Raw genomic sequence first — 22985 nt, forward strand, 5'->3', positions numbered from 1 at the left:
CACTTTATTTTCTTTTTACTTAACTCACCTAACACAATTTTTCTTAATCTCCGTGCGGAAAAATTTTGGCTTCATTACTATGGAATGAAGGGAGTACTAAATTACAATAGGAATTCAATGTTGAGTATTAAACCACATCAAGCACAAATAGACATGTATTGATAATTTGTCAATAGTACACTTGTTACTTACAAATAATAAATTATAAATTGACATGCAATATGAGATTTATGATTATTTTTAGAACACTAATGACAAATAAGGAATCAATGACATTGATATGCACTTTCTGACCAAGAAGCAAAACACATGTAAGTAAGAAAGATGAGATACAAAATTCCTATTAAGCTATGAAAATAAAACAACTAATGAAATAAGGAGTCTATGACAATGATATGCAATTGCGATTCAGAAGCAAACAATAAAAAAATGTAACAGAGCAAATTGACATACGAAATCCATTCAAGCAATTTAGGCAGAATGACAAAATTACCCCCTAAAAGCGATATTTTTTTCATAAACAAGCAAACCGTACTCTGATCATACAAAATAATTCCATCCATCCAATTAAGAGATCGAATGGCAATTAATGGTGGTAGATTGTCGCTCTAATCATGGTGTTCCTGTAGTGTTCTCCTACATTAAAAATTTGATATATACTCCCTTCGTCCCGAATAATTCGGGTCACTTTGATCAGACACGAGTTTTAAGAATTGTAATGAAAAGTGGGTTGAAAAAGTTAGTGGAATGTGGGTCCCACCTTTATAATAAAATGTGAGTAGGAATGAGTTAGTGGAATATGAGGTCCACTACCAAAAATGGTAAAAGTGAAATGAGACAAATTATGTGGGACGGACCGAAATGGAAAACTGGGACGAATTATCTGGGACGGAGGGAGTATAAGAATTACGAGGGCAAGTTGAGCTGTCAAGAATTAATACCTACATCTTCCCTTCGCCCATCATTTAAAGAGCCATTTTGACTCGACATAACTTTTAAGAAATTGTTTGACTTTGTGAAGAAAAGTAAAGAGAGAAAGTGAATGGTATGTTGATAGGGACCTGATATTCTATTTTATTTCGGAAGGGAGCTCATATTCTCTTTGTATAGGAGATCTTTTTGTACCACACATATTATAAATATGTGTGGTGTCTTTTATTATTATTAACCAGAATGAAATAAATTAATATTTATCATTCTCTCTATTGGTTCTCTCTCTTGGAGAAACCGCCAGTTCTCTCAAAGTCACGTTATTTCATTTAATTTCTTCAAATAGGAATTAATCTCATATTAATTCCCATCAAATTGGTGCTTTCATTAGATTATCATCCTCCTATTGATTTACTTTCTACCACCATGTCCGTCTTGCTTTTAAACTCTCATCCAGACTCTCCTCTTCGGTTTTCTAGTGTTAACCTCATGAGATTGATTTTGGATATTCATGAATATTTTGATTATCACTTGTTCTCTGATGCTGACGGTCTATTTTTTGTGAGGTTATTTTTTGATCATCTAGCATCCGTATGGCTCCACAAGTACCGACGCTTGAATCCTGATTGCTCATGGTAAGAATTTTTGGATACTGTTTATCATAACTTTGATGAGGATGCAATTTATTTCACCGAGACGAATAAACTTCTCAACAAAATTATGAGAGCAGTTGCATATTTAGCAAAAAAAGATGCCATGGCTAAAAAGGAGGCCACATCTGGTTCCTTCATCAAGACTATTGCAAAAAACGACGATGAGTCAAGAACAAATGTCAAGTCTGATCCAGACATCGTAGAGACGGAAAAAGATGATGACAAATCGCCTCAAAAGATAGATGAGCCAATGGTTTTGGTGGAAACCAATAGCCCAAAAATCATTGTTGTCATCATTGGTTATGTCACTAAAGTCGAGGAAGAGATCTCATGTCCAAAGACGGTTTCTCCATCACTCGTTGCGGTCCCAAACGATACAATTTTGTTTGCAGACGAAGATCCAAACAGAGACAACGAGATGAATGATTATTTTTCTGACTTCTACCTTGAGGGCAAAGGTCCTTATCAATTCTCCACCGTTGAAAACCACCTTGAGGACAATGTGGTTTTCAATGGTGGGGGAATTGATAGAGACCTGATATTCTATTTATTTCGGAAGAGAGCTGATATTCTCTATGTATATTTATGATTTGATTTGATTTTGATTAGCTCTCTTAGTTTATAGGAGATCTTTTTTACCACACATATTATAAATATGTGTGGAGTCTTTTATTATTATTAAGCAGAATGAATTAAATTAATATTTATCATTCTCTCCGTCGGTTCTCCCTCTTGGAGAAACCGCCAGTTATCTCAAAGTCACGCTATTTCATTTAATTTCTTCAAATTGGAATTAATCTCATATTAATTCCTATCATATGTGAGACCCATTTAAAGTATTAGTTTTGTGTTGGATTGTGAATGTAAAAGGCTGGTGAGATATGAGATTCACACATTAAAAATGAAATAAAGTAAATAGTTTTATAAATCGTGGATAAATTAAAATGACAAAGAGATTCTTTAAACGAGGGATGGAGGGAATAATTTCTGAAAAAGGAAACAAAACCAGGGCAAATATGCATATTTATGGTTGGCGGCGTTGTAACTTGAACAAACATTAAAGTCTCGGAATAATTTCTGAAAAAGGGAAACAAAACCAGGGCATAATGCATATTTATGGTTGGCGGCGTTGTAAGTTGAACAAACATTAAAGTCTGGGATAAATCTATGGACCTTGGAGCTATAAAACAATATTTTAAGAAAAGGTTATTACTATTATTTTTTTAAAGTCGGGGACAAATCTATGGACCTTTGGAGCTATAAAACAATATTTTAAGAAAAGGTTATTACTATTATTTTTTTAAAGTCGGGGACAAATCTATGGACCTTTGGAGCTATAAAACAATATTTTAAGAAAAGTATATACTACCTCCATCCAAAGATAAGTGAGTAAAATTTTTTTGGCACGTGTTTAGAAAAATGGAGTTTTGTTAGTAAATTGGAAAGTAAATAAAGTAATATAGTTAATAAAGTATAGAGAAAAAGTAAGAGAGAGAATACCAAAAAAAGAAATAACTCACTTATCTTGGGATATTCCATAAAAGAAATGTTAGTAGCTTATTTAGACGTAGGAAGTAATAAAAATAATTAATGCTCAATTTTACCATGCCCGATTCGTCGACCACTTGCGTTAATAGACTTTATATTACTAAACGACCCTAATAGTGATTCCATTGAGGAAGTGAAGAAGGCCGTCGCATCTCTCGATGTTGCCCGAGTGACATCCGAAGATGTTATTGAGAATTATTTGGATAAAAATAGAGATTTGCATGATAGTGATGTTGCAAAAATGATTCATCAACCGACATTGCTTGCCATCGATGCATGATTGATCCCGCCTCGAAATTCCACGGCCTATTTGGGAATTTGTGGACGTGTTGACAAGCTTAACGTTTTAGCGCTGAGTTTTGACAACTGCATTGGTCTTGCATTGATGATTTTTTATGGAGATGTTGAAGTGGCACGTCCAATAGGGGGACTTCTGGGGGAAGATCATCTAGGCGAGAAGGAGCTTCTCTTGGTGTATGATTTCTTCAAAGATACGGATGTGAAGACATTGATTTATTTAGGATGACCTAAATGATCATTTTGCGCGCATTCGATCCTTGTATATGTGTCAGTTTTAGCAAACGAAAATATGGATTTCTTGCTATGCAGATGGAAAAATCGGATTTACGTGAGAGCGAGAAAGGGCTGCCACTAGAAGGAGTTATCAAGTGCTTGTTTGCCGCCGCAGAAACCTTTCGCATCGAGCTATGCGTGCTTGCCAAACATGTTGTCTTCACTAATGCTTGCAAATTTAATGGGGATGATGAAGGGAAACGCTCAACTGCTTGGTGTGAGTTTGATCCAGGAGGAGACACCTCGCCAAAATTTTTGCTTTCAACTATCGTAGTTGCTTTGTGGTTTCCACCTTAAGGACAAGGCGGATTTTAACCGTGAGGGAGTTGATACGATCCTCTATATCTTAGGAAATCTCAATATTTAGTTATATTTTATTTCACCATATCTTTTCCATATCTTTGTTTTCTTATTCAATAATTTAGTATAATAGTATTAGAATATTATAAATAGGAGATATTGTATTCATTCATTCATTCAATCAATTAATAAATTATTATTTTCCCCAAAGATAACGCGTCGAATAAGCAAATTCAGACAGTGTTACATAGTGTAATTGACATGCCGTTGAATACTTGTTGGGATTTACGACGAGAGTATGGTTGTCAGGACATGACTAAATTCTCAAAAGAAAACAGAAAACCATGATCAAGATGCAGTTATGGTTTGCGATTGTGTGGTTGTTAAGTTAAAATTAAGCGAATGATAGATACATAAAAACTAAATTGAGATTTGTATTTTCTTAAGTCAAAGTGAATACACAATTAATCTCATATTTATAATACTGGTACTTGAGTACCTAGACGCTTTATATGCATTGCGGGAAAGAATCAACAAAGAAAACCCAAAATGAAGCTTATAATTATGCTCGACTCATTATTTGAATTCAAAAAGACTAAACCTGAAATGCGTCGACAAACATGTCAACAATAAGAGGCTTCAAAACCTTTTCGGGATGAGTGTAACCATCTTCTTTGTCTTTGTAAGTAACATCTACTAAGCGTTCAGAATTGAGGATAACCGTAGAAGATCCCTAGATTTATAACAAGACGGCCTCAACATCTCCTTGTTGGTATCTTTCCATGCATTCATAGCCAATTCCATAAACTTGGACATCGCCACTTCTTTTGTTACACCATATTCTTTCACGTAGCTTTCAACCCCAATAGCAAGTTGACCTCTCTCCATCTCACCCTAAACACAACACAAAATATTACTAAAAATAATACTAGAATGGTAGTTAATCAATAATGACACGAGAATTTAGGAGATGTTATTCTGATTGTTTAGTGAAAGTTGAAAATAAGTAGCGTATATTAATATAAGAGAGAAGTTTTTTCTGAAAAAAAATGGAAATATCTTTTGTAGGACAAACTAAAGAGGAAAGTGTGCAATTTACTATGTGATAGAGATAGTGCTGTCTATCAATATACGCACCTCATAAGAACCGACGTCATCAACTAAGCGACCTATTGTGGATGCAGCGACAAGTATCTTAGGCTTCTTACTTAGCCACTCGAAATCTTCCTTTTGCGCAGATCCAATTCCCATAAAACAAGAGGGGATCAGATAACCCAAGGTGCTTGTAATGAGACCAAGCTTTAGGTATTCCTCAAACGGTGGCAAGTTACCTTTTATAAACCACTTCGCCTCCTCAAAGTAGTACCTCACCAATTCCTTTAGCTATATATGGATCATATCAAATAAAATCTGGTTAGCATACGCACTCTTGTAATAGTGATAAGAATTTCCTTATATATAACACATCTTACTCCTTCTATGGCATAGTATGATGCATAAGATCGTCCTTCCTTAGCTAATTCTTCCTCGAATTGAATGTAGAGTTCCAAGATAGTTTTATAGAGAGGTCTCATGTACTCTGGGAGTCGAGAGAGTTCTCCAAAATCCCACCTTACAAGAAAGCAAATAAGTTGGTTAAATTGTAACTTGTAAGCCAATATTGCACAACTTGAAATTCTTAGGACATGCATCGTATAATAGAATGAAAGGATGATGAATGGAATGGATGTAGGAAAAATACGATAAAACTGGGAGGATTACTGATACGAGTATATCTACATAATATTCTCATATCTCTATTATTTCATATATTATTGATTTAGCATATCTTTCATATTTCTTGATCCGTTAGGTTATTAGGGAGTTTTATAAATATGAGTCTTTGTTATTCATTGAAGAAATACAATTATCTTTTATTGTATTTTACTTTTCTGCACTTTACTTTTCCTAGTCTTTGTTCATCGGTTGCTCAACGGAATTCCTTCCGCAAACAGACCTCTTTTATCCGGCAATTTCTCGCCATCATTCTCCGATACGAGTATACTCGTATCAATTACTTTGTTGGTAGGAACAAGGATCATGAAAGGGAAAAAATGAAAGCATAATTCATGGAAACAAGGAATGACTATGTAATTCTATGAATATGATTTATGAATGACAATTCCTGATTTAATTACATATGGAAATAATTATTCCAATAGAATGACGATCATGCAAAAATTTCGTAACAACTAATGAATACAATATATGTAGAAATGGTCATGTCATTCTATTATACTCCCTCGGTCTCACCATAAGTGAGACATTTCTTTTGAGTATGAAATTTAAGAAAATAATGTTTAGAGAATTAGTGGAAAATAGAATACAAGACGTTTCTTTTGTGTATGAAATTTAAGAAAATAATGTTTAGAGAATTAGTGGAAAATAGAATACAGCATGTGAAATAATAAAGTTAATAAAATAGGAGAGCAGATAAAGAAGAAAATGTTTCACTTTAGGTGGGACGAGAGAGTACCAAAAATATCCATAGATTTTACCTTTGTATTGCCTCGGTGAAAACCTCGAGTTCCTCAATTGTACCATAAGCATCGAATGTGTCGTCTATTATAGATATCATAGCAGTGCTCTTGACGAAAAAGACACGAGCAAGGGAGTATTGAGGCTCATAGTGCATTGCCACAGCCCAAAAGAAACACTCCACTATTCTATCTCTTGCATAAGAAAGTTTGGAGATAAGCCCTAATTCTCTCCACCACCTATATATAGAAATCAAGATTATATCTAATTAGTATTAATACTACACATCTATTGGTTGAAAATTACATGTGTTACCTTGAGACTTGCTGGAGCTCCTCTCTGTGCAGAATCTGCAATAGGTTATAGTCTAATTTGGCAAACTTGATTAGGGTTTCGTTTCTGTGCTCTTCTTCTTCATACATAGTGATGTAACTGTGTGCTTCGAGTCTAGGAATCCCGAAATGCAAGGGCTGCACTAGGGCACGTTCAACTTGCTTCTTCAGTGGAGATCCGAGGTTTGGTACCATTGATTTTAGAGTGGCTGTAGTAAAAGCAAGCGCTTCGTCTAGTATGGTTTCTCCGCGTGTTCTAAGATACGAAGCTTCATACAAACTTAGCATACCCTTCGCGTCGCTCTTAATGCTCTCTTTGAATTTCCCCTTCACATCAGTCCATTTACGGAAAATTTCTGCTTCAGAAAAGTCATAGATTTATTATGCATAGCCAAACTAAAACAAGAAAGGTATATACAACAACAACAACAACAACAATAATAATAATAATAATAATAATAATAATAATAATAATAATAATAATAATAATAATAATAATAATACACATAAATACATATTATTATATACCGGTAGATATAGGGTGGCCGTGCTGCCTGAACAATCGAAAGTGGAGAGCAACGGTGTACAAATCATAGGCTTCATCATCGTTATAATCCATATTGAGATCGAAAAATTGTTGCAGTTTGTCTTCAATCTCATTCTCAAAATGATACGAAATTCCTAGGCGCTCGAGTGTGTCGATTAGATTCATAGTGTCTACCATTTTGGTTTCCGGAGCTGTTAGCAGATTTCGAACATCACTTTTCATCACTTCAACTCTCTTGGAGTATTTTTCTATGACCTACAATGCCAAATAGTAATTATAAATGACAATCACATTATCTACTTGAAAGAAAATTTGGAAAAGGAAATGCATGAAATCTTGTTATACTATATCACTTGTTACAAACCAATTAGAAGTCCTTTAAAATACTAAATCTTACTTCAATTAGTTGGCTTATACAATTGATATGAAACATTAGAGTCCACAACAATTGACCTTGGTTTAGGAAAAGTGAAATTATATAAGTACTTACCTTGGAGTCAGATACATGACTGATGAATTGATCACCCCACAAGCTAGGTGAGAACTTGGACTCAGAGCGATGATAGAAACTTTTGGAATTTAGAGCCGCCATTTACAAATCTAGGACAACAAAATAAGAATTTAGAGAAGCAAAATGTGATGTAGTTCAAGTGTTGAACAAGATTAATCCATGTATAAATAAGCAAATTTGGAGTATTAATTAATGGATCATAAAATATAAATTATGACGGCCGCACGCCGTCTTGTTGTCTTTCTACATGTAGTTGTCTTTCTAAATATAAATGTAGTTGTCTTTCTACATGTAGTTGTCTTTCTAAATATAAATGTAGTTGTCTATTGTGGTTGTTATGTTACAGTTTGGGTGTCAAGAATGCATATTAATAATAGCTCATTTCTAGGTGGATCTAATTTTTCAGTATTAATACTTCACTCATTTTTTCTTTCTACATCTTTCCTACTTTATCATTTTTTGCAATAAAATCTGTAACGTCCTTAAAATTTCTATTTTCATGAGACAGAGGGAGGATGAGATTGTTACTTGTGAATGTGAAGTTGTCCATCGGACGCCAATCTCTTTTTATATTTAATTTGTAATTAAATTTATAAATTAAGTTTAATTAAATTAATTTAGAGTTATTATGAATTGCCCGATCAAGTGGAGGTCCACTTCACAGGGTTTTTTTTGTCTCTACCTTCGTACATCGTGGTAGAAAGTTTGTTTATTTATGCCTTTATTAGTACATTATTGCCGATCATGTGGAATTCCACTTCATAGGGATTTGTCTCTACCTTCGTATATGAATCATATCAAATCAAATCAATCAAATAAATCAAATAAATCAAAGGAGATAGTACCAACTCCTTTAGCTATACGATAAAACTGCGTGACCAAAATTTGGACAACCAAATTCTAGTTTGATATAAAAAAAACCGGTTTGTTTATAATGTCCGGTTTAATAGTAATTGCATTTACTTTGCTGCTCTTATAACAACTAAAAGAGATGGAGTTCATAAAATTACTAATATATCCTTATTTGGTTGTCCAAATTTTGGTTGATTATCATTACTCCTAACTATATATGAATCATATCAAATCGAATCAAATCAAGTCAAATCAAATTTGGTAAGAATACACACTCTTATCATAGTAATAGGAATTTCCTTATATATATAACATAAATCATACTCCTTTTATGGCATAGTATGCTGCATATGATCGTCCTTCCTTGGCTAATTCTTCCTCGAACTGAATGTAGAGTTCCAAGATAGCTTTACAGAGAGGTCTCATGTACTCTTGGAGTCGAGAGAGTTCTCCAAAATCCCACCTTATAAGCAAGCAAATTAATTGGTTAAATTGTACTACTTCCGTCCACAATAGGAGTTATATTTGGTGTGAGTACAAGTTTTAAGAAATGTAAAAAAAAGTGTGTTGAATAAGTTAGTGGGCTATGAGTCCCATTTATATATATTAGTTTTATAAGAGCATCCACAATATGAAGTACTTCCCAACGGACTAGCACTGGGACTTTCCAAAAACACCTTCTGCCACGTCACTAAGACTTCCCACCCTACTGCCACATCACTAGGACATCCCACTACACAATAGTGGACTAGCACTATGACTAGCCGACGCCCTAGTGATACACTCGGATTTTGCACTATTTTAAGCCATTATTTGGTCTGTTTTTAATGTCAAAGTTACATTACATGTCCATTATTTGCATATTTTATCTATTTTGATATGTTGATATGTTTTGTGAGAAATGTGTATATTTGAGCCTAAAAATTGGAGTCAAAACGCGAAAGTTGGAAACTGGAGTTTCAGGTAGCGTCCGGTGACCGCCGCAACACTTCCGGCGGCCTCCGCCGCTCAGCGGCAGACAAAGACACGCCTGACGACCGCCACAAGGAGCCAGAAGCTTCTGATTGAAAGGAAACAAGAGAATTCATAAAGAAGAAAGTTATGCTAGAGAATGCCATAATTATCAAACTGAGGATTCTACTGTTTCATTACCTGCAATGTAATGTTCATACAAACGATATATATAGCTAGACTAAGAAGGATCTAGAATCCATTCCTAATCTATTGTACAAACTAATTACAGAACTTAATCATAATAGAAATCCTTAATCTTTCTTCTTCACAATTCATCTCATTGCCACGTCTCTCCAAGATACTTTGTGGTCCTCATTCTTGTTTGTTTGTAGAACAACGGATTGTAGCGAGTCATGTTATAGAGCGCGCGGTCGTATTCGGTTACGGACAGACGTCCCTAGGTGAGGTTGTGAAACTCGGCTGCCTTCGCTTTGCGGTAGCTCTTGGGTATGTACTTGTCGTAAACCTCGGTCTTGAAGTCTTCCCACGTCATCCCGTCCACACGTTCTTGGGGCATGGTCTTCAGCTTGGTATCCCACCAAAAGTCGACGGACCCGGTCAGTTGGTTCGTCACGCAAATCATCTTCTCCTCGTCGTTGCACACCAAAGTCTTGAAGATGCGTTCCAAAGCGCGTACCCAAGTTTTAGCCTTCGCTGGTTCACCCATTCCGTCGAAGGTAGGAGGCTTTTGGTCTAAAAACAGCTTTACGACTTCCCTATCTACTCGTTGAGGTGGTGGTGGCGGCGGCGGTGGTTGTGTCACGTTTTCTTCTTCCGAAGCCTGGGAAGTGGGTTCCTCGTGCCTTACGTTGTGTCTAGGCGGCATTCTGATTCATTTTCACTCGAGTCGTTAGCGTACTTATTCAAACCCAAAAATAGTGATGTGATACATATTTGAAAGAAAGGTTTGATTATTTCCACAAGTAAGGTCCAAGGAATGACCACACAATAGCATTGTAGGAAAAACAGTTTCGCAAGACAGGCGTAATAAAGTTGCCCTATACGGTGAAAGATGCTTGGAAGAAAATTAGAGCGGGAAAGTATATTTACATAATGAGGTAAAAAAGAGTAGAGATAACTCCTTGCAAGATAAGATAATAAAAAGGTGCAAATTCCCCATTAATTCTCAAAACGTGGCCAATAGGTCTTAGTACAACGAATGAAAAGGAGTAAAGTAAAAGCGAAAGGAAAGGTAAAGTAAAAAAAGGTCTTAGAATTCTCAAAACATGGGGAAAGGAAAACAAAAATCACTATTTGGTCACTAATCATCTCCACCCTCATCCTCTCTCGGTTCTTCCGACTCTCCGATACTCTCTGCGTTTGAGCTCTCTCCCTTCTCGGATGGTCCCGTCTCCTCGTCTTTCTTCTCGTCGCTTAGGAGCGAAGGAATTGAGGTGAGCATCTCTTCGACCTCCCTTCTGATCCTTAGAGGGGCCGAAGTGCGCATCCTAAGTGTCCTCCTTCGGGGAACGCGAGCAACGTGCGGCTCCTCGTCATCGCGATACTTCATTCGTCGCGCTGCTCCTGGCGAGTACCTTTGCGTTGGTGGATGGAGTGGTGGTCCGTCGGCTGCAGCTGACATGGCCGGAAGTAGGACTCCTATTAAGCTGACGAAGTCTCCTCGAGGCGTGTACTTGGGTGGGTTGAACCAAGTGTAAGACACTGCGGCTTGGGCTGTCCGCTCGCTCCAAGGAGAAGGTAGCATATGGATAAGTCTCATGATCCCCGCGTGATGGGTGGTTCCATACGCGTAAGCGTCCAGCCAGTGACCGTAGAAATCGGTGACGAAGTTCAGGAGGAACTGTTTTCCGTCCCATTCCAGCTCTCTATAGCGCTCCACCGGAAAGTTCCTATTCATAGCGTAACGGCGACGCATAAGGGCGTGATAGGGTTGAACCATCTATATAAAGAGGAAAAGAAAAAGTCAGCACCGCCACAAAGGGTGGAAGAGAATAACAAGTGTGTATGGTTCCAAGTGGTGCTGCGGAAAAGGATAGACATGTGTAAAAGCAAAAGATGGCGGTACGAAGATAGTATCGTCGGGCGTTCTCGTTCTTAAGGCAGCTATTCGCGCGTTTCCTCTCACGATTCGTCGAGTTCCATATACACTAATTGCCTTATCCTAGTCATTCCACGTTTCTATTGTTGGTATAAGCGTTGTGATCGTACAACTAAGGCATACTAGGTTCCAAGAAGTCCAGGTCTAAGCATCGCAACCATTGCAACATAATCTCACGTAATCACATTCGCATTTCACAATTCACAAGTTCACAACATTTCCAACACTTATGGCATGCTTTCTATGTTCAAAACAAAAGACATTTTCCACCAAAATTTTCAAGAACAAAAAGTTTCCAACATAAGTCACAGTAATATTTTGTACCTCTTTCTTCGCGGTTGAACGGGACGAGTTGCGGTGTTGAGCCTTCCATATTTAGCACATTAGTAAAGGGTTACAAGAAGAGAAAGAAAAAGTTTTAAAAAGACTCTTAGGTCCAGAGTGGAAAGAACTGAGGCTCTGATACCAACTGTAACAGCCCGCCTCCCTAGGGTACAATAAACGCGGCGACTGCTACCAAAACGGACTTAAAAGAAATAAACATAGGCTAGGATTTCGTTTAAAGAGTTTCGGTCAAAGTACTTAAAGGAACTACCAGAGTAATAAATCAACGGTTTAACCTAGAAGCTTTAATAAGTAAAAGAAAGGTACCATAAATTACGACCAAAAATCTCAAGAGTTTAGCATAATTTCCAAGAAAACCACAAGAAGTCTAAAGCTTCTAAATCGAAAGGAATAAGTGCAAAGTATCCAAAACAATACTAAAGTGTATCAAAAACTCAGCGGAAACGACCAAGAGAAAGTGCAGCTATGTATGAAGACACAACTACGCTTGAAGTTAAAAACACCCATCTGAATTAATTAATATGCTCAACACCCGCCACTGCTCGTCGTCGTTCAACCTGCACATAAGGAAAACACATGCAGGGCTGAGTATTTTGAAATACTCAGTGAACTCGTTGCCAAAATATTTTATAAGTTATGCCACCCTTACCATAGTGAACTCGAGTTTTAAGCAGTTAAGAGAGAATATCACGAGTATCACAAAATTATTTTCCATAGACTGGCCAGTCAAACAACTCCCTACTTTTCTCATCAATTTCCACAATCACATCATTTCCATGGTGCGACAAAAGTGTGGCCACACTTTTCGCCCACGAGACCGGCCGACTAGCAAGGACGGCTCCCGATCCCACCGTGTACACAGCCTGGTAGGATTTGCGGCCCTACTCAGACCCGAATTCATTTAAACATATCCATAGCCCTATAGCCCAATGGAGCGAACTCTCAAACTGGGCATCAGACGCACAATATCACAACAAAACAGACATAGGCATGTCATAACAGTTAAACCACCCTTATTTCTCCACATTCATAAATTTGCACATAAAAGAGTTTAAGAATAAAGCCCACCTCGACTGCTTAGATTTCAAGTATGTTCTTTCCTTTGTTATCCTGCTTCGCAACCGAGGTTTCACCTTTTAATCACATAGGCATATACCACAAATCAGATCCAACACAAACTCCTAACTCATGCATGTCTCAACGCTTTCCCTTTTTCCATCGATTTATCTTAACGTCATCAATCAAGGCCATGTTCATCACATAAGTTCCATTCGCATCTCAACTCTAGAATGTTCATCACATAAGTTCCATTCGCATCTCAACTCTAGATCTAACCAACATATGTCACACACGAGTATTTTTCCAACACACACACACACACAACACGCACACACACACACATGCATACATATTTCCATATCCCCTTTATCCCACTTTCACTCAAACAAGATGCACGAGGGTTCAAGAATACCGATTAATCGGTTAGAAAGAAGAGGAATCGACTAGAAAGAAGAAGATTAATATGAGAATACCTTTTTGAGAAAAATGAACGGTAGAAACGAAGTAAAGACTTGGTTCATCAAAAATCTTGAGGCTCAAACTCTAATTCTTCTCAAAGGATGAAGGATTAATGGAGTAAAGTAGAAGAAAATTGAGAAAGAGTGGAGAGAGGGAGGGGACGAAAATTTGGGGTAGGGGGCGAAAATTGTGATGGCTAGGGTTAGGTTTTTGGCTTCTTATTTATAGAGTTCAATAAGATCTTTAGGTAAATAAAATAGAATATTTGGTAAGATTTGATTCTACACAATAAAATATTGTGGAGTAGGGAAGAAGAAATAACAAAATGAACTAGGGTGTCAAGGCATGAAATTTTCGAAATCTATGGCTTCTAATTAGCCAAGATTTCGTTTGTTTATTTTACGGAGTGGAATAAAATATCACGGAGCAAAATAAAAATAAGAATTCTCCCAACTAGAGATTGGAAATAGGCGTGTTCTATGCCTTTTAAATAAGGCATGGATTTTTAGCACTAACTAAAATAAGATATGACAAGATCTCTTGAGGTATGGAAAGATTTGATAGAATATTTAAATTCTAGGTATGAAAGGAAATCAAATAAGGAATCAATTAAACAAGCAAAATAATACTTCCTTCCCAACATGAGTGATTTTCAAAAATCACCAATAAATAAGGGGGTGTCAATTTTCTCATAGAAATAAGGAATAAATTGGATTTTGGATTTAATTTGGATAAATATCCCAAGAATTAAATTAAATCCGGAAAAATAGAATTCCCTCTCCAAAGAGTGAAGGGGTTCGAAAATCTCAAGGATTAGGTGGCTAGTATTTATGGAAATTTTCCCTAATATTCTCACTCACCCTTAAACAATTAATTCACCTCATAATTTAATTAATCACATGCCACATCATATAATCAACAAGTTTGACTTTTCAAACTTCCAACGCAACCCTAAACTCGACTCGGTCAAAGAAACTCATGCAATAAATTCATCCATCAATTAATTCTCGTCTTCCACGTCATAAATAAAAATTCTAGAGCTCTAAAATTAGGGTTCGAAAATTCGGGATGTTACAAAAATAGTGGTTAAAGAGAGATCTAGGTTTTCTGATTTAAAAGGAAGTTTTAGATGTTCAAATATTTGAATTGAGGCAGCTAGATAGTGTATGGCTATGAAAAATATAAACAAGATTATATCATCGCAGTTTCAATTATTGATAAGCTAAAGCTAGTGGCTAATTTAAAATTATTGACCTTAAATAAGTCATTATTTAATTTATTAGGTCTATACGGGACAGACGACAATAACATAATATGCAATCATATATTTTTTTAATCCACGCGTCAATAAGAGTTTTCAAAATCAATTTTGATAATGAAATTGTTTATTTGCATGTCAATTCCATAAGATTTTCAAAATCTATCTTTTAACAATTGTTTATCTAGTTGAGTTCCGTGTCCAACCGAAAAATGCAGCAGTTCTTTTTTGGGGAACCAACATTTATCAAATAATTTTTGGCATCAGAAATAATTTATTATTCTGCCATATGAGTGGTAATAGAAGAATAATAATAAGAAGAAATCGATTCTGAAAATGATTTCTGATGCCATAAATTACTCCACAAATCTTGGTTCCCAAAATAAAAATCGCCTACATTTTCTTTCATGAGTCAGAGTCACAATAATATATATACTACTCCGTAACACTTTATAAAAATATGGACATTTTCTTTTTTTTTTTTTTTTCGTCCCATAAAAATAGTTAATTTTTATTTTGGAAAAATTTCCTCAATCATTAATTATTATATAGTATATCAATTTATTTATAACTTGTACCACTAGGATCATTTAACACTAATAATAACGTGAGTTCTACTATCCACTAATACTATTTTAATTATATGTCTCCTCATTTTTTCTTACTTTACTAATTATACATTAATTCTTGTATAGTCTCAAATGTCCCTATTTTTATGAGAGGGTGAGAGGATGAGTAATCCTATTTCTGAAATTGTTTATTCATATGTCTACTTAATAGGATTCTCAAAATCAATCTTGACAATGAAATTGTATATTCACGTGTTACGCAATAAGATTATCACAGTCAATCTTTTCAAATGCTGACCATGAAATTGTTTATTCACGTGTTTCTGCAATATGATTATCAAAATCGGTCTTTTATAAAGTTGACCGGTAATGAATCGACGAAGCTATTGATTCATTGTTCAAAATTCAAATGGGTCCGATCAGTTAAATTATGTATCCAAATAATACTAGCAAATATCCCCAGCACTAATGTCATATTATAAGCACACTACGCCTTAAGTGTATTATCAAGCTCAATTATAATCCATTGGATTAAAACACACAATCATGATTTAGCAATAATCGGAGTCTGATAGAGAAAGTAACTATTTTACGAAATTTGCCCGAGAGTCCAACTCCAGTGGACCGCTAAGTTGGTCTGAACCAACCTAGCTAGCAGTCCGATGACTTGGTCCAACGAGATTTTTGATATTTTTGCTTTTTAAAGCTCAATCTATTTCTCATAAAGATATACATTCAAATCCTAATACACTAAAAATATGTTTGCTCTGACCTATATATAATTATCCAAGATTCTATTATGTTTGTCTAGGTACGATTATTATGATCGATTAGGATCTATATCATATCTTCATCTGATAAAACCCTGAGAAGTCTCCAAACTATTGGTTTTATTTAGTTTGATCATGTTTTCTCTTGTAATTTTTTTAGTTTCGTTGTCTATGTATATAAACAAAATTGACAATGATGTATACTTAATTTTAATAATTTTTCTCCAAATCTCAAATTATTTTAATGGTCCATGTAGCTAATATTTTTGATTATGTAGTCAATAACTAAATGATTTGTTTAGTCAATGAAATCAAAGCAGTTATTTATCCTTTTTATTTAAGAATTACTATTAATTTCAAAAAGTGTTATAATTGTTTATCTAGTACAATAAATTGGTTAATGACATAATGTTGCAGTACTTTTAGATTTATATCACTAGTCTATATGGATACGATGCACACAATTACCCTTTGCTTGCAACAATGCGAATAAAAAGTACTTATCACAAACAGAGAAATGAACTCTTCTCTGCCTATATATATACATGGGCAATGGCTTCATGTTTAAGAACTACACTTACAAACCTCTTGTCTTCTTGTTTCGGATTTGCAGACATACATAAATGGCGGCTCATCGTCCCGAGTACAACTTTCCCCCCAGCTTGTGGGGTGATCAGTTCATCAATTACATTTCTGACTCCAAGGTATGTGAATGTATAATATCTACAACTTTAATTTTCACTTTACTTGTATACTTATTATAGATTCATTTATAATTAATTTGGTATCAATTGTAGGTCTTAGAAAAATACTCCAACTCAGTTGAAGTGATGAAAAATGAAGTGAGAAATCTGCTAACAGCTCCACAAACTAAAATGATAGACACCATGAATCTGATCAACACACTCGAGCGCCTTGGCGTTTCGTATCACTTTGAAAATGAGATCGAAGAAAAATTGCAACAATTTTTCCATCTCAATACTAATTATGACGATGATGAAGTCTATGATTTGTACACCGTTGCTCTCCATTTTCGATTGTTCAGGCAGCACGGACACCGTATATCTACTGGTAAATATTAGTGTATTAAATATACCCTTCTTGATTTAATTTGGCTATAAATAATACTAATATGATTGTTTTGAAGCAGAAATATTTGCTAAATGGATGGATGAGAAGGGGAATTTCAAAGAGAGTATTAAGAGTGACACGAAGGGTTTGCTGAGTTTGTACGAAGCTTCATATCTTCGAACACGTGGAGAAGCCATACTAGAAGACGCGCTTGCTTTTACTACGGCCACTCTCAAATCCATGGTGCCAAACCTCGGATCGCCACTTAAGAAGCAAGTTGAGCGTGCCCTCATGCAGCCCTTGCACTTCGGGACTCCTAGAATTGAAGCACGAAGTTACATCGCGGTGTATGAAGAAGAAGAGCACAAAAATGAAACCCTAATCAAGTTTGCCAAATCAGACTATAACCTTTTGCAAATGCAGCACAAAGAGGAGCTCCAGCAGGTTTCTAGGTAACATAATTTCGAACCAATAGATTTGTGGTGTTGATACTAACTAGAAATAATATTGATTGCTATGTATAGGTGGTGGAGAGAATTAGGGCTTATGTCGAAACTTCCTTATACAAGAGATAGGATGGTGGAGTGTTTCTTTTGGGCTATGGCAATGCACCCAGAGCCACAATATTCTCGTGCCCGTGCAACTCTTGCCAAGAGCATTGCGATCGCATCTGTGTTGGATGACACGTACGATGCTTATGGCACGATTGAGGAACTTGAGGTTTTCACCAAGGCAATAGAAAGGTAAAATCGAAGAACATGCTTGTATCGTCATTTCATTTGGAATTACCATTTTTACCAAATTAGGGATAATCATTCTTTCCTCAACTAACCCATGGTTGTCTACATTCAGTCATTTCCCACCTTCACTCTTTATTTATTTATTTATTTATTTATTTTTCTAATATTCAATTCTTTGCTAATTTCATTCCATTAATTTCCCCTTGTTTATAATTAATTGCTTGCTTATAAGGTGGGATTATGGAGAAATCTCTCAACTCCCCGAGTACATGAGACCTATTTATAAAGCTATCTTGGAACTCTACAATCCATACGAGGAAGAATTGGCTAAGGAAGGAAGATCCTACGCATCATACTACGCCATAGAGAGAGTATATATGATTCGTGCTATAAGAAACTTTTTTTTTTATTACTATTACTATTATGAAAATGTGTGTTCTTACCAACTTTGATATGATATGATCCATAGCTAAAGGAATTGGCAAGAGGCTACTTTGAAGAGGCGAAGTGGTTGTTAGAGGGTAACTTGCCATCATTTGAGGAATACCTAAAGCTTGGTCAAATTACGAGCACCTACGATTATCTGGTCCCTGCTTCTTTTATGGGAATAGGATCTACTCGAAAGGAAGACTTCGAGTGGCTAAGCGAGAAGCCTAAAATACTTGTTTCCACACTCATAATAGGTCGCTTACTTGATGACATAGGTTCTTATGAGGTAACGCATATACACACATATATATACTTTTTCAATCAGGGAGTTTTTGAATACTATTTGCGGTGTTTAGTTTGAGACGAAGAGAGGTCAACTGGCTATTGGGATTGAAAGCTACATGAAAGATAATGATGTGACAAAAGAAGAGGCGATGGCCAAATTTATGGAATTATGTACGAATGCATGGATAGATAACAACGAGGAGATGCTAAGGCCGTCTTGTTATAAATCTAGGGATCTTCTTATGCATATCCTAAATTTGAACCGCGTAACTTATGTTGCTTACAAAGACAAAGAAGATGGATACACTCAACCGGAAAAGGTTTTGAAGCCTCATATTGTTGGCATGCTGGTCGATGCATTTGATGTTTAGCCAAGTCGAATCATATATAGTACTCAAAATAGTTGTACCATGTATTTGGTATGTAATTCTATTTTGTTATTGTTATTCTATCTTTACATTGTTGTAGAGAGACTTTGATGTATGGTCCTACTTCCTTTCAATCTGTTGGCAATAAAAATACTACTATAAAATAGTAAAGATTTTCCAAAAGCCACCAATTAAGTACAGTGCCCCTCTCAAATTTCCTTTGCTTGTAAATTTGACCACTTCGATGATTCTTCGTGTGTACAATTTCACTATTTTTCTGACAATTTGACTTAATTACATAATATCCATGGGTTTAAAAGACATTCAGACATCTAAAATAAGTATATATTTCTTTTATTGCCATAAGAAACATACAACACAATAGAATTTCATACCATATTATATATGGTAATACAACTATTTTGATTATATATGATTCGAAATGACTACGCCTCAAATGCATTAACCAACAATGCAATGATATGAGGCTTCAAACCTTTGGGTTGAGTGTATCCATCTTCATTGTTTTTGTATGTAACGTCTGTTACCCGATCAAAATTGAGGATACGCGTAAGAAGAACCCTAGATTTGTAACAAGAAGGCCTTAACATCTCCTCATTGGTCTCTGTCCATGCGTTCGTGGATAATTCGATAAATTTGGTCATCGCCTCTTCTTTTGTCACACCATATTCTTTCATGTAGCTTTCAACCCCAATTGCAAGTTGTCCTCTATCCATCTCAAACTAAATACCACAAATAGTATTCAAAATTATTCTCTTACTGAAAAAGTAGTTGATTAATATCAAGATAAATATACGTATGTATATGATGAAGCTGTTGCAATAGATATCGGTAGTATATGCGTACCTCATATGAACCAATGTCATCAAGTAAGCGGCCTATTGTGAGTGCGGCCACAAATACTTTAGGCTTCTTACTCAGCCACTCGAAGTCTTCCTTTCGAGCAGATCCTATTCCCATAAAAGAAGAGGGGACCAGATAACCGAAGGTGCTCGTAATGAGACCAAGCTTTAGGTATTCCTCAAATGATGGCAAGTTACCCTCTAAGAACCACTTCGCCTCCTCAAAGTAGTACCTCACCAATTCCTTTAGCTATATATGGATCATATCAAATCAAATCAAATTTGGTTAGAATACAAACTCTTATAATAGTAATACTACTAATAGTAATAGTAATAAGAATATCTTTATATATAATACAAATCATACTCCTTCTATGGCATAGTATGTTGCATAGGATCGTCCCTCCTTAGCTAATTCTTCCTCGAATTGAATGTAGAGTTTCAAGATAGCTTTATAGAGAGGTCTCATGTAGTCAGGGAGTCGAGAGAGTTCTCCAAAATCCCACCTTATAAGCAAGCAAATAAGTTGGTGAAATGCATCAAAAGTAGTAAATGGATGAATATAGAAAAGAATAACAAACCTTGGAGAAGCATGAAGTGGAATGAGAGTGAAGTGGGATGGTGATAGAAATTAGAAAGTGTATGGATGTAAAAAGGATGAATGACAAAACTTTGATGATTCAATTGTTTGATAGACACAAGGAATGGAAGCGATATTAGTTGAGAGAGTGTGAGAGCCAAAATTTGATGGTGGAACTAAGAGGTTTAGGGGAGGAATGCTTATTCCTAATAAGAACTCGAATGGAGATGGAATGGTCTTGGATTTTACCTTTGTATTGCCTCGGTGAAAACCTCAAGTTCCTCAATTGTACCATAAGCATCATATGTGTCGTCTATTACTGATGCTATAGCAACACTCTTGGAAAGAACGACGCGGGCACGAGAATATTGTGGCTCATAGTACACTCCCAAAGCCCAAAAGTAACACTCCACCATCCTATCTCTTGCATAAGGAAGTTTCGACATAAGCCCTAATTCTTTCCACCACCTATATATATGTATAGCAGTTAGTATTAGCACTACACTACACATATATTGACCTTTTTTGGTTTAAAATTATGCTACCTTGAGACTTGCTGGAGCTCCTCTTTGTGCAGCATCTGCAAGAGGTTATAGTCTAATTTGGCAAACTTGATTAGGGTGTCGTTTTTGTGCTCTTCTTCTTCGTACGTGTCGATGTAACTTCGTGCTTCAAGTCTAGGAATCCCCCAGTGCAAGGGCTGCACGAGGGCACGCTCAACTTGCTTCTTCAGTGGCGATCCGAGGTTTGGCCCCATTGATTTTAATGTGGCAGTAGTAAAAGAAAGCGCCTCGTCTAGAATGGTTTCTCCCCGTGTTCTAAGATACGAAGCTTCATATAAACTCAGCATACCCTTTGCGTCGCTTTTAAGGCTCCCTTTGAATTTCCCATCCGCATCAGTCCATTTTCCAAATATTTCTGCTTCAAAAAAAAAAGTAAATTAGGCCTAGTTTATTATTTATAGTACAATATATACATAATAAATACATATATATACCAGATGATATAGGGTAGCCGTGCTGCCTGAATAATCGAAAATGGAGAGCAACAGTGTACAAATCATACGCTTTATCATCGTGATAATTCGTATTGAGATCGAAAAATTGTTGCAGTTTCTCTTCGATCTCATTCTCAAAATGATACGAAACGCCTAGGCGTTCGAGTGTGTTGATCAGATTCATGGTGTCTATTATTTTAGTTTCTGGAGCAGTTAGCAGACTTCGAACATCATTTTTCAGTACTTCAATGGTCTTTGAATATTTTTCTAAAACCTATAATGCATGGAATTCAATCTTTGTTATAAAAATAACAAAATGAAAGCGTAGACATATAGTACCATATGTAATTAAATGCAAACTCTAAATATTGTACAAACTCCAAACTATGCTCAGGAGCGTTAGAAAATGTCAATAGATGATAAAATAATAGCAACAAAAAATGTCAAAACAGTGTCAACGGTTGATGCTGTGTTGACATTTTTTGTTGCTATTATTTTGTCATCTATTCACATTTTCTGATGGTCCAGATTATAGTTTGGAGTTTGTATGATATTTAGATTTGCATTTTATCACTACCCATGATATAGATATATACCTTTGAGTCAGAAATGTGATTAATGAAGTGATCACCCCACAAGCTAGGTGGGAACTTGGACTCAGGGCGATGATAGAAACTGTTGGAGTTTAGAGCCGCCATTAATTTACAAATCTAGAACAGCAAAATAAGAAGCTAGAGACGCAAGTTGTGTTGTGGTTCAAGTGTTGAACAAGATTAATCCATGTATATATAGGCATAGGATCAAACAAAACGACTATTTGAAGTATTAATTATTGGATCATAAAACATAAATTATGACGGCCGCCGTGTAGTTGTCTTGTGTGTTTGTTACGTTAAGCCAAAATTAATGTTTAAACAGACATAGGACTTACAATTAGGACAGCGTGGTTGACAAGAATTAATACCTCGATAATTTATAAAATACATAAATAGTAAGTATATTAATATATTGAGTACTTGATATAGGACTTACATGCAAGAACAGCTTGTGTGTCAAGAATGCATATTTATGGTTGGCGGCAGTGTGGTTAAGTAAACAAGATTTTAGTCCGGGACAAATCATTAAGCTATGGGCCTTGGTCGGCTATAAAACAATATTTTAGGATACGAGCAATAAAAATAAGAGTATATTAATCGTCTCTTTTAATGCTCTGTTTTTTTACATAGTACTATTATGCTTTCTTAATCATTTTAGAGAGACACCTATCATCTAAAAATATCAATTTTAAACTTTTACTTGGAAGAGAGATCCATTTGGTAAATGGATTGATGTAAATGGGAAATTTCAAGAGAGTAA

General features: G+C 35.7%; 2 protein-coding genes and 1 pseudogene across 4 annotated transcripts; 1 reads left to right on the forward strand and 2 right to left on the reverse strand.

Annotated features, from left to right (window-relative positions):
- Positions 1-4461: 4461 nt before the first annotated feature.
- LOC125201945 lies at positions 4462-8025 on the reverse strand (annotated as a pseudogene).
- Positions 8026-16874: 8849 nt separating this feature from the next.
- LOC125202197 (germacrene A synthase-like) lies at positions 16875-19369 on the forward strand. Of its 3 annotated transcripts, none has more exons than XM_048100558.1 (7): positions 16875-17000; positions 17094-17367; positions 17444-17819; positions 17892-18110; positions 18340-18478; positions 18577-18822; positions 18893-19369. In XM_048100558.1, exons 1-7 carry the CDS (start codon positions 16920-16922, stop codon positions 19190-19192), a joined length of 1635 nt encoding a protein of 544 aa, XP_047956515.1. In that variant the 5' UTR covers positions 16875-16919; the 3' UTR covers positions 19193-19369. The 3 variants fall into 3 exon arrangements, with proteins under 3 accessions (XP_047956515.1, XP_047956516.1, XP_047956517.1); XM_048100559.1 differs by having other exon boundaries at positions 17447-17819; XM_048100560.1 differs by having other exon boundaries at positions 18577-18790; positions 18893-19001.
- A 233-nt stretch (positions 19370-19602) lies between these two features.
- Positions 19603-22327, reverse strand: LOC125202803 (germacrene A synthase-like). The gene is made up of 7 exons (XM_048101276.1): positions 22226-22327; positions 21630-21903; positions 21178-21550; positions 20882-21100; positions 20420-20558; positions 20057-20302; positions 19603-19932 (listed from the first exon to the last, which is right to left on the reverse strand). The coding sequence occupies exons 1-7, from the start codon at positions 22325-22327 to the stop codon at positions 19636-19638; spliced, it is 1650 nt and encodes a 549-aa protein (XP_047957233.1). The 3' UTR covers positions 19603-19635.
- Between the last annotated feature and the right edge of the window lie 658 nt (positions 22328-22985).

Source organism: Salvia hispanica, chromosome 1 (assembly GCF_023119035.1).
Source record: "Salvia hispanica cultivar TCC Black 2014 chromosome 1, UniMelb_Shisp_WGS_1.0, whole genome shotgun sequence".
Lineage (NCBI taxonomy): Eukaryota > Viridiplantae > Streptophyta > Magnoliopsida > Lamiales > Lamiaceae > Salvia > Salvia hispanica.